Here is a 13,724-nt window from a genome sequence, read left to right on the forward strand (position 1 = left end):
GACAATTCTAGATACATCATATAAGCGGAATCATACAGTATTTCCTGTTTTTTGTCTGGAGTGATGTGTCATTTAACGTGATATCTTCAAGGCTTATCTCTATTAAAGCATATATTGGAATTTTATTCAAAATTTACTTTAAAAATGTCTTTAATACCTGAAGTCTTTATCTGTTACATTTAACATCTGGACCTATACAGAAACAGTTTCTATTGTCTTTTTTTTTTTTTTTTAAGATATTTATTTATTTATTTGACAGACAGAGGTCACAAGTAGGCAGAGAGGCAGGCAGAGAGAGAGGAAGGGAAGCAGGCTCCCCGCCGAGCAGAGAGCCCGATGCGGGCCTCAATCCCAGGACCCTGGAATCATGACCTGAACCAAAGTCAGAGGCTTTAGCCCACTGAGCCACCCAGGCACCCTATTGTCTATTTTTTTTCTTATCTGAGGATGGGTTATGCTTTCCTGTTTCTTTGAATGTCTTGTGATTTTTTTTGAAAATTGTACACTTTGTATAACATAGCAACTATGGTTTCTGACTTTTCTCCCCAAAGGCTTTTGTTTTTGTTTTGTTTAGTAACTTGACTAAATCTGTGGATTCTGTTTTCCCTATGATATGCAGAAGCTAATGTCTCTGCTCAGTTTTTCTTTTTAAAAAATTCTTGTTTTGGTGTGCCTGGATGGCTCAGTTGGTTAAGTGTCTGCCTTAAGCTTGGGTCCTAGTCTCGGGGTCCTGGGATCCAGCCCCGCATCAGGCTCTCTGCCCAGCAGAGAGCCTACTTCTCCTTCTCCCTCTGCCTGCCATTTTGCCTATTTGTGTGTGTGTCCTCTCTGTCAAAAACATTAATAAAATCTTTTTAAAAAATATAAAAATTATTGTTTTGAGGCACCTAGGTGACCCACTTGAGCATCTGACTCATGATCTCAGAGTCCTGGGATCAAGCCCCACATTGAGCTTCCCACTCAGTGGGGAGTCTGCTTGTCCTTCTCCCTCTGTCCTTCCCCCTGCTTGCACTTTGTCTCTCCCACAATAAATTAAAAAAAAAAAAAAAGCTTAAAAATTTTTTTTAAAAATTCTTTTTATTTTTTAAAATTTATTTTAAAAGTAATTTTAGGGGTGCCTGGGTGGCTCAGTGGGTAAGCCTCTGCCTTTGGCTCAGGTCATGAATTCAGGGTCCTGGGATCGAGCCCCGTGTTGGGCTCTCTGTTCAGCAGGGAGCCTAATTACCCCTCTCTCTCTACCTGCCTCTCTGCCTACTTGTGATCTTTCTCTTTCTGTCAAATAAATAAATTAAATCTTAAATTAAAAAATAAATAAAAGTAATTTTTATACTCAATGTTAGGCTTGAACACATAGCCCAAGATCAAGTGGCATGCGCCTCTGACTGAGCCAACAGGTGCCCCACTCATTCTTATTTTTAAGTCTAGCTTCATAGGTATCACCCTTGTGACTAAAGGTCAGCCAGTCACTTGATGGTCAGCCAAAGTTTGGCTTAGAAACAGCTTCAACCGGGATGCCTAGGTGGCTCAGTTGGTTGAGCAGCTGCCTTTGGCTCAGGTCATGATCCCAGGGTCCTGGGATTGAGTCCCACATCGGGCTCCTTGCTCGGCAAGGGAGCCTGCTTCTCCCTCTGCCTCTGCCTGCCTCTTTGTCTGCCTGTGCTCTCTCGCTCTCTCTCCCTCTGTCTCTGGCAAATAAATAAATAAAAATCTTAAAAAAAAAAAAACAGCTTCAACCAAATATCCAATTTTATTGCTTGCAAGTTCTACCTTCCACAAAACACAAGAACATGAATCCAAGTCAGCCAAATTCTTTGCCACTTTTTAACAAGGATCACCCTTCCTCAAGTTTCCAATAACACATTCCTCATTTGTGTTAGACTCTTCATCAGAATGACCTTTAGCATCCGTATTTCTATCAACATTCAGTTTGCCATCACTTACGATTCTCTAAGAAGATGGAAGCTTTTTCTCTAGTTCTTTTCCTCCTCTGAGCCCTCACCCAAAACACATTTAAAGGTCTGTTCAGGGCAATGTAGGCTTTTCCTCCAAACTTCCAAACTCTTTCAAACCTACTTCAACATTTTTAGATTGGTTACAGCACCTCACTCTTGGTATCATTTTTTTAAAAATTGGCTTTATTGAGGCATAATTGACATACAAAATTGAAAGACCTTTAAAGTGGATATTGTGGTAACTCGCTACATAGGTACATTGTGAAAGGATTCCTTCCCTTTAGTCAATTAACACATCCATCACCTAACTATTCTGTGTGTGTGTGTGTTATGTATGTACACAATTTCTACCATCTTAACACATTTCCATTATGCAATATAGTGTTACCAACTGTAGTCACCATGTTATACCCTAGATCTTCAGACCTTATTCATTTTATCGCTGTAAGTTTGTACTCCTTTCCCAACCTCTCCCTTTCCTGCCACCCTCACCAAGCCCCTGGCAATCACTTTTTCCCCCTCTATGTATGAGTTTAAGGTTTTTTTTTTTTTTTTTTTTTTTTTTTAGATTCCACATACAAATGATACTACACAGTATTTGGGTCTCTGGCTTGTCTCTGGCTTATTTCACATAGCAATAATGTCTGTAAAGTCCATCTGTGTTGTCACAAATGGCAGGATTCCCTCCTTTGTCATGACTGAATAATATTCCATTATATATGTGTGTATCTCACATCTTCATTATCTGTTCATCTGCTGATGGACACTCAGCTTGTTTCCCTATGGTGGCTATTGCGAATAATTCTGTAATAAATGAGGGAGTACAGATATCTATCTCATCAACATTATTTTCATTTCCTTTGGATATATACCTAGAAGTGGGATTAGTGGATCACTTGGTAGTTCTATTTTTAAATCTTTAAGGAAACTGCATACAGTATTCCATATGCATCAATTTACATACATACATATCATTTAGAATGATCCTATTCATCAATTTACATTCTCACCAACAATGCACAGTGTTCCTTTTTTCCCACATTCTCCTCAACACTTATCTCTTGTTTGGGATTTTAGCCATTCTGACCAGTATGAGGTGATATCTCACTGTGATTCTGATTTGTATCTCCCTGATGATGAAAGATAAACCCACTTTCAGGTACTTGTTGACTATTTGTTGGTCATCTTTGGAAAAATGTCTATTCAGTCCCTCTTTATTTAATCAGATTGTTTATCTTGCTAGTGAGTGGTTACGTGTTCTTTATATATTGAGGATATTAACCCTTTATCAAATGGATGATTTGCAAATATTTTCTTTCCCCTATAGGTTGCCCTATCATTCATTCTGTTGATGGTTTCCTTTGCTGTGCAAAAGCATATTAATTGATGTAGTCCCACTTGTTTATTTTTGCTTTTGTTGCCTTTGCTTTTGATGTGAAATTCAAAAAATCATTGTCAGGACTGATATCAAGGAGCTTAGTGCCTATGTTTTCTTCTAGGAGTTTATGGTTTCAGGTTTTACACTCAAGTTTCTAACCTATTTTGAGTTGATTTTTCTTTTTGTATGGTATAAGGGTTTGTTTTAATTTTTTTGCATGTGGCTTTCTAGTTTTCCCAACACCATTTATTGAAGAGACTATCATTTCCCCTTCTATATTCTGGGCTCCTTTGTTGTAAACTAATTGATCTTACATGCCTGGGGTTGTTTCTGGGCTCTCTGTTCTGTTTATTGATCTACATATCTGTTTTTATGACAATGCCATAATGTTTTGATGATTGCAGCTTTGTAATATAGTTGAAATTGGGAAGTATGATGCCTCTAGCTTTGTTCTTCTTTTTCAATATTACTTTGGCTATTTGGGGTCTTTTGTGGTTCCATGCAAATTTTAGAATTATTTGTTCTATTTCTCTGAAAAATACCATTTTAGTAGAATATTTTGATAGGGACTGCACTGAATCTGTAGATTGCTTTGGGTAGTACGGATATTTTAACAATACTAATTCTTCCAGTCAATGAACATGGATTATCTTTCCATTTATTTGTGCTTCAATTTCTTTCATCAGTGTCTTATAGTTTTCAGTGTCTTTTATACACTGAAAAAAAGTGTTTACTCCTCCAGTAAAATTTTTCCTAGGTATTTTTTTTTTATTCACTCACAAAAGGGATTTTATTTCTCTAATAGTTTATTAGTGTATAGAAATGCAACTGATTTTTGTATTTTAATTTTGTATCCTAAACTTTACTGAACTCATTTTTTTTTTAAGATTTTTATTTATTTATTTGACAGAGATCACAAGTAGGCAGAGAGGCAGCCAGAGAGAGAGGGGGAAACAGGCTCTCTGCTGAGCAGACAGCCCGATGTGGAGCTCAATCCCAGGACCCTGGGATCATGACCTGAGCTGAAGGCAGAGACTTTAACCCACTGAGTCACCCAAGCACCCCCGAACTCATTGTTCTAAGAATTTTTTGGTGGAGTCTTTAGCATTCTTCATATATGTATGTGTGTGTGTGTGTGTGTGTGTGTGTGTGTGTGTGTATGTATATATCATGTCATTTGCAAATGGAATTTTACTCTTTCCTTCCCCATTTACTTCTTCCTTTCCAATTTAGATGCATTTTCTTTCTTGCCTCATTGCTCTGGCTAGGACTTCCAGTACTATGTTGAACAGAAGTGGCAAGAAGGGGCATCCTCATCCTTAATCTTTGATCTTAGGAAAAAAGCTTTCAGCTTTACATTGTTGAGTTTGGTGTTAGCTGCAGGCTTGTCATCTATGTCCTTTATTATGTTGCAGTACATTCCCTCCGTATCCAGATGCTTCCACATGTTTAGGTTTGTTAACAGCAGCACCGTTGTGGTTTTGTTTTTTGGTTTTTTGTTTTGTTGTTGGTCTCTGTCCATTTGGACTGCCACAACAGAATGGAAGTCTGAGACTAGAATGCCAGCATGGTCAGGTGGGGGCTCTCTCCGGGGTCCCTGACTTCACGTTGTCTCCTCACATGATAAAAAAGGGAAGGGATCTGTCTGGATCCTCTTAGAAGGCAAAATCTTATTTATGAAGGCTTCAACCTTATGACTTACTCACCACCCAAAAAGCCCTGCCTTCTAATATAGATCACTGGCGGAGGCTAGGATTTCAACACACCCAATTTTGGGGACATTCAGACCATAGCAGTCCTCAGTGACACTTTTGCATTGTGTCCATGTAACTAGTGTCTGGAGACAATCCCCAGATTTCTGCTCAGGTGAGGGGGATGGTTCCTTGAAAGCTTTATGAGGAAGATACTCTAGAGTGATGACCGATCCTGTATCTTATGGGTGTGAGGGAGGGTTAGAACATGGAGAACCCTAACATATATCGAGAATTTGCTACTAATGTCCATCTCTTGATTTGTGTTAAGGTAATTTTTCAAAAACCCCTTTGAGCTCTTTGTTATTATCCATTTTTCACAGTGGTCTTTTCATTCCATTGGGCTGCTTTCTAAATTTATTATTATTTTTTTAAAGATTTTATTTATTTGACAGAGATCACAAGTAAGCAAGAGAGGCAGGCAGAGAGAGAGAGAGAGAGGAGGAAGCAGGCTCCCTGCAGAGCACAGAGCCTGATGTGGGGCTCGATCCCAGGACCCTGGGATCATGACCTGAGCCAAAGGCAGAGGCTTTAACCCACTGAGCCACCCAGGTGCCCCTGTTTTCTAAATTTTTGTACCCAGTCTTCCCAGGCTCCCAAACCAACCAAAGGCTCTCCACTCTCTCCAGGACATGTCGTCTTCCTTGGCCTTGGCTTCCTTTTCCATCTGGAAACCATTCTCTGCCAGGAAGCTTCAGCCCTTAATTGTCTGTACCACTCATGTGGCCCTTAGTGCTTTCTGCCTCACTGTATGGATCAGGCAGGCTCAGCTTTTGGCTTGGGAGGAGCCAGCCCAAGGAGCCCGCATTTGAGTTTGCCTCCCAGGTCAGTTCTTCTCTAGGCCTCTCACCAAGCCTTGCACATTGGAGGCAGCACAGAACGCATCCTCCCTGTGATGGTATTAGGCACTTGTCTTCATCACCGTGTCCGTGTTTGTCAGTTAATCACGGAATCCCTGAATGTTCTAACTTTACTTATTATCCTGGTAATACCAGTGGTGGTGTTAAATTTTCTTTCGTTGAAAAGAAGGAAATATCACTCCCCAACAGAAGAAAGCACTGGATGTGTCAGGAAAGTCCCTGGAGGCAGGAGCAGACCCTTTCCCCATTTGTCTTGCTGACCTTCCCCAGAACCACCAACGGGTGTGGGCTGAGAGCAGGGACACTTCAAGTTCACATCCTGGGATCTGGTTCTCCTCTGCCTGTTTAGGGAGGAGGGAAGGTGGCCCATGGCGTCGATGCCGACTGGGACTCCCTGCCCACGGAATACGACATCTGGCGGCAAAGAGTAATTTTCCCTCGGGTATCCCTTCTTATTACTCTAAGAACATTCACCTTAGGGTGATTCAAATGGATGTATATTCACAACATAGTATATATACATATAAAATAAATATATGTAAAACATATTTAAAATAAAACATTTTATTTTAGGAAAAAACACCCTTTGCTAAACATCTCCAGGAGACCAACAGATCATTCCAAGCTTAATACTCAGCAAAGGCCAATGCCTCCCTTCCCCGCTGTCTGTGGCTCCTGCCTTTCTTTGCAAATGTTGGGTGATTGGTGTTTTGTTCTTTGCTTCAACCACATGGATTTACAGACAGAAACTGAGGCAGAGGGTTGAAGGCACACAAGTAAGAGATCCCTGCCCTTAGTGCCTTTTTGTGCCCAAAGTTAGCATTCAAAATCCATTAAGCAGCTAAATTAGTAAGAGAATCCATAACCTTCCCATAAAACTGGCTTGAGTGAGCTCTGAAAATGATTCGCTATTCAGCTGGCCCAGAAAACCCCACAAAATCGTGCAAACCAAGAGGTTCCTTCTAAGAACACCCCAGAAACTGCCCAGGCCATCCAGGGGTTATCTGAAAGCCCCCAAGTCTCTGAACGTCACTTTGCAGGAGCGCTGCATGCGCGCCATTCTGTCCCCGGAAGGGCTCCACTTGCAGCAGTGGGACAGGTGCTCCCCTACCCCTGCTGAAAGCTCCCCTGCTCAGTGGAACATGGACGAGGTAGCTGGGCACGGGCTGAAATGACAAACAGTGACTCTTCTACAAATGTGGACATTTATTTCAACAAAATGTGAAAAGAATACATTTGACTGATGCTCCTTGCTCATCAGGGTATATGTCCGTCGAGTCTCAATGAGACCAGTGAAGGCTGCTTTGTGAACGAAGGGACTATGGCAATCTCAACTCGAGCAAGTCTTGGTCAGTACATCATTTCTACTCCTCCGAGCTCAGTAACCTTGCACATGGAATGGTCTGTGGCTCTTCCCGGCTGCTCTGTATGACAAAGCCTGTCCAGGGGAAGACCCACAGGGAGGCGCTCTGGGGACGGGGGAGCAGGCCGTGCAGGCTTCTAGAGAGGAACTGTATTCACTTACTGCATCATCATCATCTGGTCAAGGGGGAGACGTAAACTGAGTGTGACCCACCTGCCTCTGGAGAAACACCAGGGCAAACAGAGGGGTTTGTGGAATTTTACTAATTATGGAAAAAAATCAAAGGCCAATCCAGTTTTTACTTAAGGTGATACCAGCAGGAGTGGATGCCTCTTTCGGGACTGAACGTGGTTCCCACCTCTTCCTGCCCTCTCTGGTGGTGCTGAACGCTGGCACCTTGCACCAGGGCCGCCTGACCGAGGCTCTGCGCACCAGCGGGCAGCCAGTGACGTAGCCCGCTCCCGGGGCCACCTGCACAAGCGCTTCCCAAGGAAGGGCGGCGGGGCTCATTGTGCGCAGACTCTAGCATTAAGGCTCAAAACTGTAGCGTGTACAAAAGTATTCATACCACCGCACTAAAATGTCCTAGTGATTCATTCCCTCCTTGGTCATCAGGGACACGTGCAATTAGCTGCACCATGAGAACCGGAGGCTACACCAGCCTTGATCACCTGCCACTCTGGCTTTAGGGACACCAACAGGGGAATCCATAAACTCTTTCCTCCTCGGGTAAATGGGTTGTTGAAAATAAACTGTCTCTACCACTGATGCGGAGGCTCCTGCCGCTGGCCAGGAAGGGCCCAGTGAGCCCGGAAGACAGCAGCACCATGACAGAGTTGTAGATGATCTTAAGGTCATGTGGGTTCTCTGTTCCCTGGAAGCCTGCTCACACCGGGGAAGGCCAGTCCCTGGTGCTTAGGGCAGAGATGTCACCAGGGTCCCTTTCAGCAGCTATGGGGAGACAAGCTGTGCCTGCTGCTTGCAGACACCCCAGGAAGAGACGAGACCCAGAGGGAGGAGGGACGTCCGCTGCTAGGAGAGATGCCCTGGATATAGAGCTGAGTGACTCTGTAGGCACTAGTAACCTTTTGTAATGATCAAAGCTCCAGGCTTCATAGTTAAGTTATAATAACCTTCCAAGTCCTAAAAAAGAGAGACTATCCGGCCCACACCCTCGTGGCAAGAATAACTACTTATCGGCAAAGGAGAGGGCCATCCCCCAGTCTCCGCTTTGGCCCCGCTCAGTCTGCTGGACCTCCCACGAGGCTCCCAGCAGATCCAACAGTTGGGTTCGCAGGGACATGCAAGGTAGTGGTCGGTCAACCATCTTTCCGTTTGTTCTGAGAATCAAACCCACAGTTGAGGCCCCTAAATCAACAACAGTGACTCGGTCTTCTTCTTGGATCAGGGTTTTGCCCTCATCTTGGAGGTCCCAAGGACCTTGAAGATTTCACACTCCACGAAGAAGAAACAGGTACCTTGATGTGATTAAACCGGGAACTATTCCTCTCCTAGTGCGTACCGGGCTGAACGTGAAGGTAAAAAACAAAACGATGGACTTGAGGCTTCCTCCTGGGCCCAGCCCTCCTCTGCTGCCTATGGCTGCAGGCTCATGGGGCCAGGGGTGAGGGAGGGCTGCTGACTGCCTGACCACAACTCCCACTTCCCCGGGCTGGGGCCCAGGAGCTGTCAGGCCAGGAGCAGCAGTCCTGCTTTTGTGTAGTGAGACCTCATGGTACAGGCTTGTACCCTTCATTGCCTTCGCAGGTCCTGGCAGGGACAGAGGGCTGTAGTCACAGATAAGGTAATAAATACTGAATGGGATGGGTGTGACCGCTGGGGGCTTTGTGACCCTATATCCCAGTATGTCATGCATAACCTGAAAACGTTCAAGGGGAAGCAAAATGCCACTTGGATTCCAGTGCTGGGTCTCCTGTGCCTTCTCATTAGAGTGGTTTCAGCTAGAAGAGGCAGCTCTAGCCCTTTTCTCCAGAGGCAAGGCGGGGATGGGCAGGAGGCTTTTTCTACGTTGAAGGGGAGTCCATCGTGGAGAGGATCCGCACGATTTCTGCTCGCTGTGTGGGTGAGATGTGCTGAGTCATGTGGACGATGGAGTCCATGGCAACCTCGGGATTGGCCTGCACCAAGCTGGGGAGGAAGAGAGGGGATGGTGAAGGAGAGAGCCAGCAGTGTCTAGATGAGGGGAGCTTATGAACTGTCTGACTACATGCTGACATTTCGGCTCCCACCACACCTCATTTCTCTTCCTACGTGGAAAAAGTCCCCAGCAGCAACGCAAATACGAGATGGACGTGACATGTTTTGCTATATCAGAAAGTAAGGAATTACTTAAAAACAAAACAAAACAACAAAAGCATTGGGGGCATGTCATAAAGAAATTGGAACTAGCACAAAGGTGTTTCCACTGGCTAAATCTGGGACATTCTGGGCACCGAAGAGTGTAATAAAGAATTGCAAATTATGGGTGCCTGGGTGGCTCAGTGGGTTAAGCCGCTGCCTTCGGCTCAGGTCATGATCTCAGGGTCCTGGGATCGAGTCCCGCATCGGGCTCTTTGCTCAGCGGAGAGCCTGCTTCCTCCTCTCTCTCTCTGCCTGCCTCTCTGCCTACTTGTGATCTCTCTCTGTCAAATAAATAAATAAAATCTTTAAAAAAAAAAAAAAAAAAAAAAATAAAAAAAAGAATTGCAAATTATTAAAAAAATAGAAATTCATTATTGGTGTAGATTAATGAATACCTACATGAATGGAGGAAGACAGAAGACTTTTTGCTTACAGGAGAGCTGGAGTGAGGACTGGGGAGGACACAGATTTGGAAAGTTATCCTTCTGTAACCTCGCCGTAAAGACTGGATCAGACAAGAGCCCTCCTTGGATGCTAGATCTGGGTGGAAATCCTGATGAGGAACAGGAGATCTGCATGGTCTTTAAGCGTGTCCCCAGAGACTGACTTGGAGCAACGGGGGAAATCAGTAATGATGCAGTGGAGAAACTGAGTAACGCCTTGACCAGGTGATTCTAACACCAGGAAGGGCAGATGACAGGCTGTCTCTGCATGTGGTACCCCTGAAGGCAACTTCACGTATGTACTATTCCACGGAGAACATATAACCTGAAGCTAACCATGAGAAAACATCAGACAAAATCAAAACGAGCAATGTTTTACAAATGGTGGATCAGGGGTGCCTGGGTGGCTCAGTCATTAAGTGCCTGCCTTCAGCTCAGATCATGATCTCAGGGTCCTGGGATCGAATCCCACATCGGGCTCCCAGCTCAGTGGGGGGGGGGTCTGGTTATCCTTCTGCCCCTCCCCCTGCTTGTGCTCCCTCTCTCTCAAATGAATGAATACAAGCTTTAAGAAAAATGGTTTATTAGATATAAGCTTCTATCAATGTTGGGGCGCCTGGGTGGCTCAGGTCATGAGAGTGAGCCCCACACGGAGGTCTGTGCTGAGCGTGGATCCTGCCTGGGATTCTCTTTCTCCTCCTCCTCTGCTCTCTCTCAGAAAAACAAAAACAAAAACTTCTATGAATATTAAATTTACTAAAATCGATCCTATTGTGGTTACATAAGAGAACATCCATATTAGCAAATACACACTTTAATATTTGGGGTAAAGGGCCATGATGGCCATGACCTATGTGACTTATCCTTAGCAGGTATATGGGAGCATGGATCTGTGGGAAAGCAAGCACACTCAAGTGATAAAGCAGATGGGGTAAGCTGTAAAATAATGGGTCGATCAGGGTAGAGACTTGTCTTCTGCACTGACATTTACAAATGTCCCCGGCTGCCTCCACCCCCCTTGGAAGGAGAAAACTGAAAACTCTTGGCTCAGGAAGGGAGGAGGTAGTTTCCCACGATGCTGCCATGGCATCAGCTTTTCTCACAGAATCCTTCATCCAGTCTGAAGATCTGCACTTGGAGCTAAGAGTTGGGCACAGTGAACTAATCCTTCATCTAGCAGAGATTACTAAGTGCCCTAGAGACCAGGAGCTGACAAAGAACAGTGTTTCAGGCTCTATTTTTATTGGACGGTCAACTACAGTGGTCCCAAACAGAAAAAACCCACAAAGATTGTAAGGTACCATCTCATGTTTTGTTCTTAAATCTTTGCTCCTTCCAAGGAAGCGAGCCCAATTTCTCCTACAGAAGTCCCCCGCTGCGGGTCTCACCTGCGGATCTGCTTGAGGACATAGTCTCTGCTGATGTATTTGATGTTCTCCTCGATTACTGAGCGAACGCCGTCTTCCTCGGTCAGCTGTTTCTCCAGCCACTCCACCAGATCCTTGTTATTGTCCCACACATAGGCCTGCAAACAGACGACTCTTGGTCAAACACCTGGGGCCAGGCCAGGCCGGACACCCTGATTGTTCACGATCTGGAAAGTTCATTCCAACAGCTTGCTCACTGTAAAATAGTTGGTCATGGTTCTCCACTCTAGCTGGCATTGTAGTGGAAAGAGGCCCCAGGATAGGAGCAGTCCTCATTCTCTTTCCTTCTTTTGGTTCTAGAAGCCTCTTGGGCCCCTGGAGGCATCCGTGCTCACAGTCTGACTCAGGTTCTATCATTCCAGGGCTCTACCTATCCCTCAAAGGCTGAGAGAATGTAATCAGCTTATGGATTTGAGAGAAACAGTTAAAAGCCCAAATTGTTTAGTGAAGTGCTGATTGAGGGGTGCCTGCATGTGACTCTTGATCTTGTGGTTGTGAGTTCAAGACCCATGTGGGTATAGAGTTTAAAATCAACATGTGTTTAAAGGAAAAATTAAGGCGTGCCCGGGTGGCTCAGTTGGTTGAGCATCAACTCTTGATTCCTTTTTTTTTTTTCCTTAAGATTTTATTTATTTATTTGACAGAGACATGGTGAGAGAGAGAGCACAAGTAGGGGGAGTGGGAAAGGGAGAAGCAGGCTTCCTGTTGAGCTGGGAGCCCGCTGTGGGGCTCGATCCCAGGACCTGAGCTGAAGGCAGAGGCTTAACCTACTGAACCACCTGGGTACCCCTCCACACTTGATTTCTGCTCAAGTCATGATCTCAGGGTCATGAGATCGAGCCTGGCACCCAGCTCCATGCATGGCGCAGAGCCTGCTTGAGGGTCTCTCTCTCCCTCCTGCACTACCCCCCACTTGTATATGCACTCTCAATAAATAAAAACTAAAAAAAAAAAAAAGAAATGTGTCTTTTCTGAGGAGCTCTTAAAATATGTCTCTAGGCCCTGCCAGGCTGGCAGAGGAGTTGTCTGGTTGGGGAAGTGTCAACAAGGCACAGAGGGGGAGGTCTTGCCGCTAGGGGAGAGCTAGGAGGTCAGAAACCGACCCCCCATTTTACTTTCTATGAGAATATTCCAAAGGGGCAAGGCGTCTGTAACCCTGAAAATCTCAACAAACCACCTTGTGCCTCCTTTTTTTCAAGATCATTTAGCTGAGTATTTCCTAGGTAGTTGACTACATAATAATTCAGGAGTGTGTTAGAAACCTAATAGCCTTCTCCTTGCTCTCTTCTCCTCTCATTTTCTTTACAAATCATTTAGGAATCGTTTTGTTAATGGTTTCCGGAAAACCAAGTACCACCATTAGGGCTCATTCATATTTATGTCATTTTGTTTGGGTAATTAAACACAAAGCTCGTCATTTAAAGGTGCGCTATCCTTCTCTGTTATCACTAACGAAGTCAAAGTCAGAATGACAATGAGTTGGGCGCTGTAATTTAATAGGTGGGTGCATTAGGGACTCTCAGAGGCTTTGAGGCTTGAGCTGTGGCTCAGGAAACCTGTACACAAGCAAGGCGCCTGAGCCATGGCTGCCGCTTCAGGATCCGTGAGGCATAGGGGTGGGTGGGGTGTGAGGGTGGGGTAGGGGGGTGGACACTGTCTTCTTCACACCCGTCAAGGGCAGTGGGGTGCGGTTTTCTGACTTTCTGTTTCATGCCTTCAAAAAGAATGCTTTCTCGCAGATTCTCACTTGCTCATCTCTGACTTAGCTGGTGAGTTAGCTGTGACTCCTCGCTTACTACATCATGTGATTGACTTCCATAGTTCGAGAAATTTTTACGCAGTCCTTCACGGTTGAAGGATTAAGGAGCCCAGGATTAAGGGTCAGCAGCGCGCCCTTCCTAGTTCTGGTATGTAGTTCTCTTTCTGGCCCCCAACATGGCCGCTCTGTTTGGCGTAGTGGCTACGGAGATGGGCTCTTCTCATCAGGGTTGGGATGGCCAAGCGGGTGTCAGCCCCAGCCCCGGTCAGGACTGTGCTGCCGTCCCCATGGCAAAGGGCAGGGAAGCGTCTGGTTATGGAGGAAAGGAGGTGCTACGTCAATCTCTATGGACAAAGTCGGGGGGTGGTGATGTTTTCCCCATAATGCGGTGGTCTTCTCTCTGGCACCCCAGCACTTGTGCACCCCACTA

At 45.0% G+C, this 13,724-nt stretch overlaps 1 protein-coding gene across 6 annotated transcripts in view; it reads right to left on the bottom strand.

Moving 5' to 3' along the window:
* Positions 1 to 7,127: 7,127 nt before the first annotated feature.
* The window catches only part of ACACA (acetyl-CoA carboxylase alpha), a 284,911-nt gene continuing 278,314 nt past the window's right edge, over positions 7,128 to 13,724 (bottom strand). For all 6 annotated transcript variants that reach the window (XM_059379646.1, XM_059379645.1, XM_059379644.1 and 3 more), the window contains 2 exons: positions 11,497 to 11,633; positions 7,128 to 9,452 (listed from right to left, as the gene is read on the bottom strand). In XM_059379646.1, the coding sequence (XP_059235629.1) occupies positions 9,329 to 9,452; positions 11,497 to 11,633 (261 nt within the window). In that variant the 3' untranslated portion in view covers positions 7,128 to 9,328. The remainder of the gene's footprint in view (positions 9,453 to 11,496; positions 11,634 to 13,724) is intronic.

Source organism: Mustela nigripes, chromosome 16 (assembly GCF_022355385.1).
Source record: "Mustela nigripes isolate SB6536 chromosome 16, MUSNIG.SB6536, whole genome shotgun sequence".
In the NCBI taxonomy this organism is placed as follows: Eukaryota; Metazoa; Chordata; class Mammalia; order Carnivora; family Mustelidae; genus Mustela; species Mustela nigripes.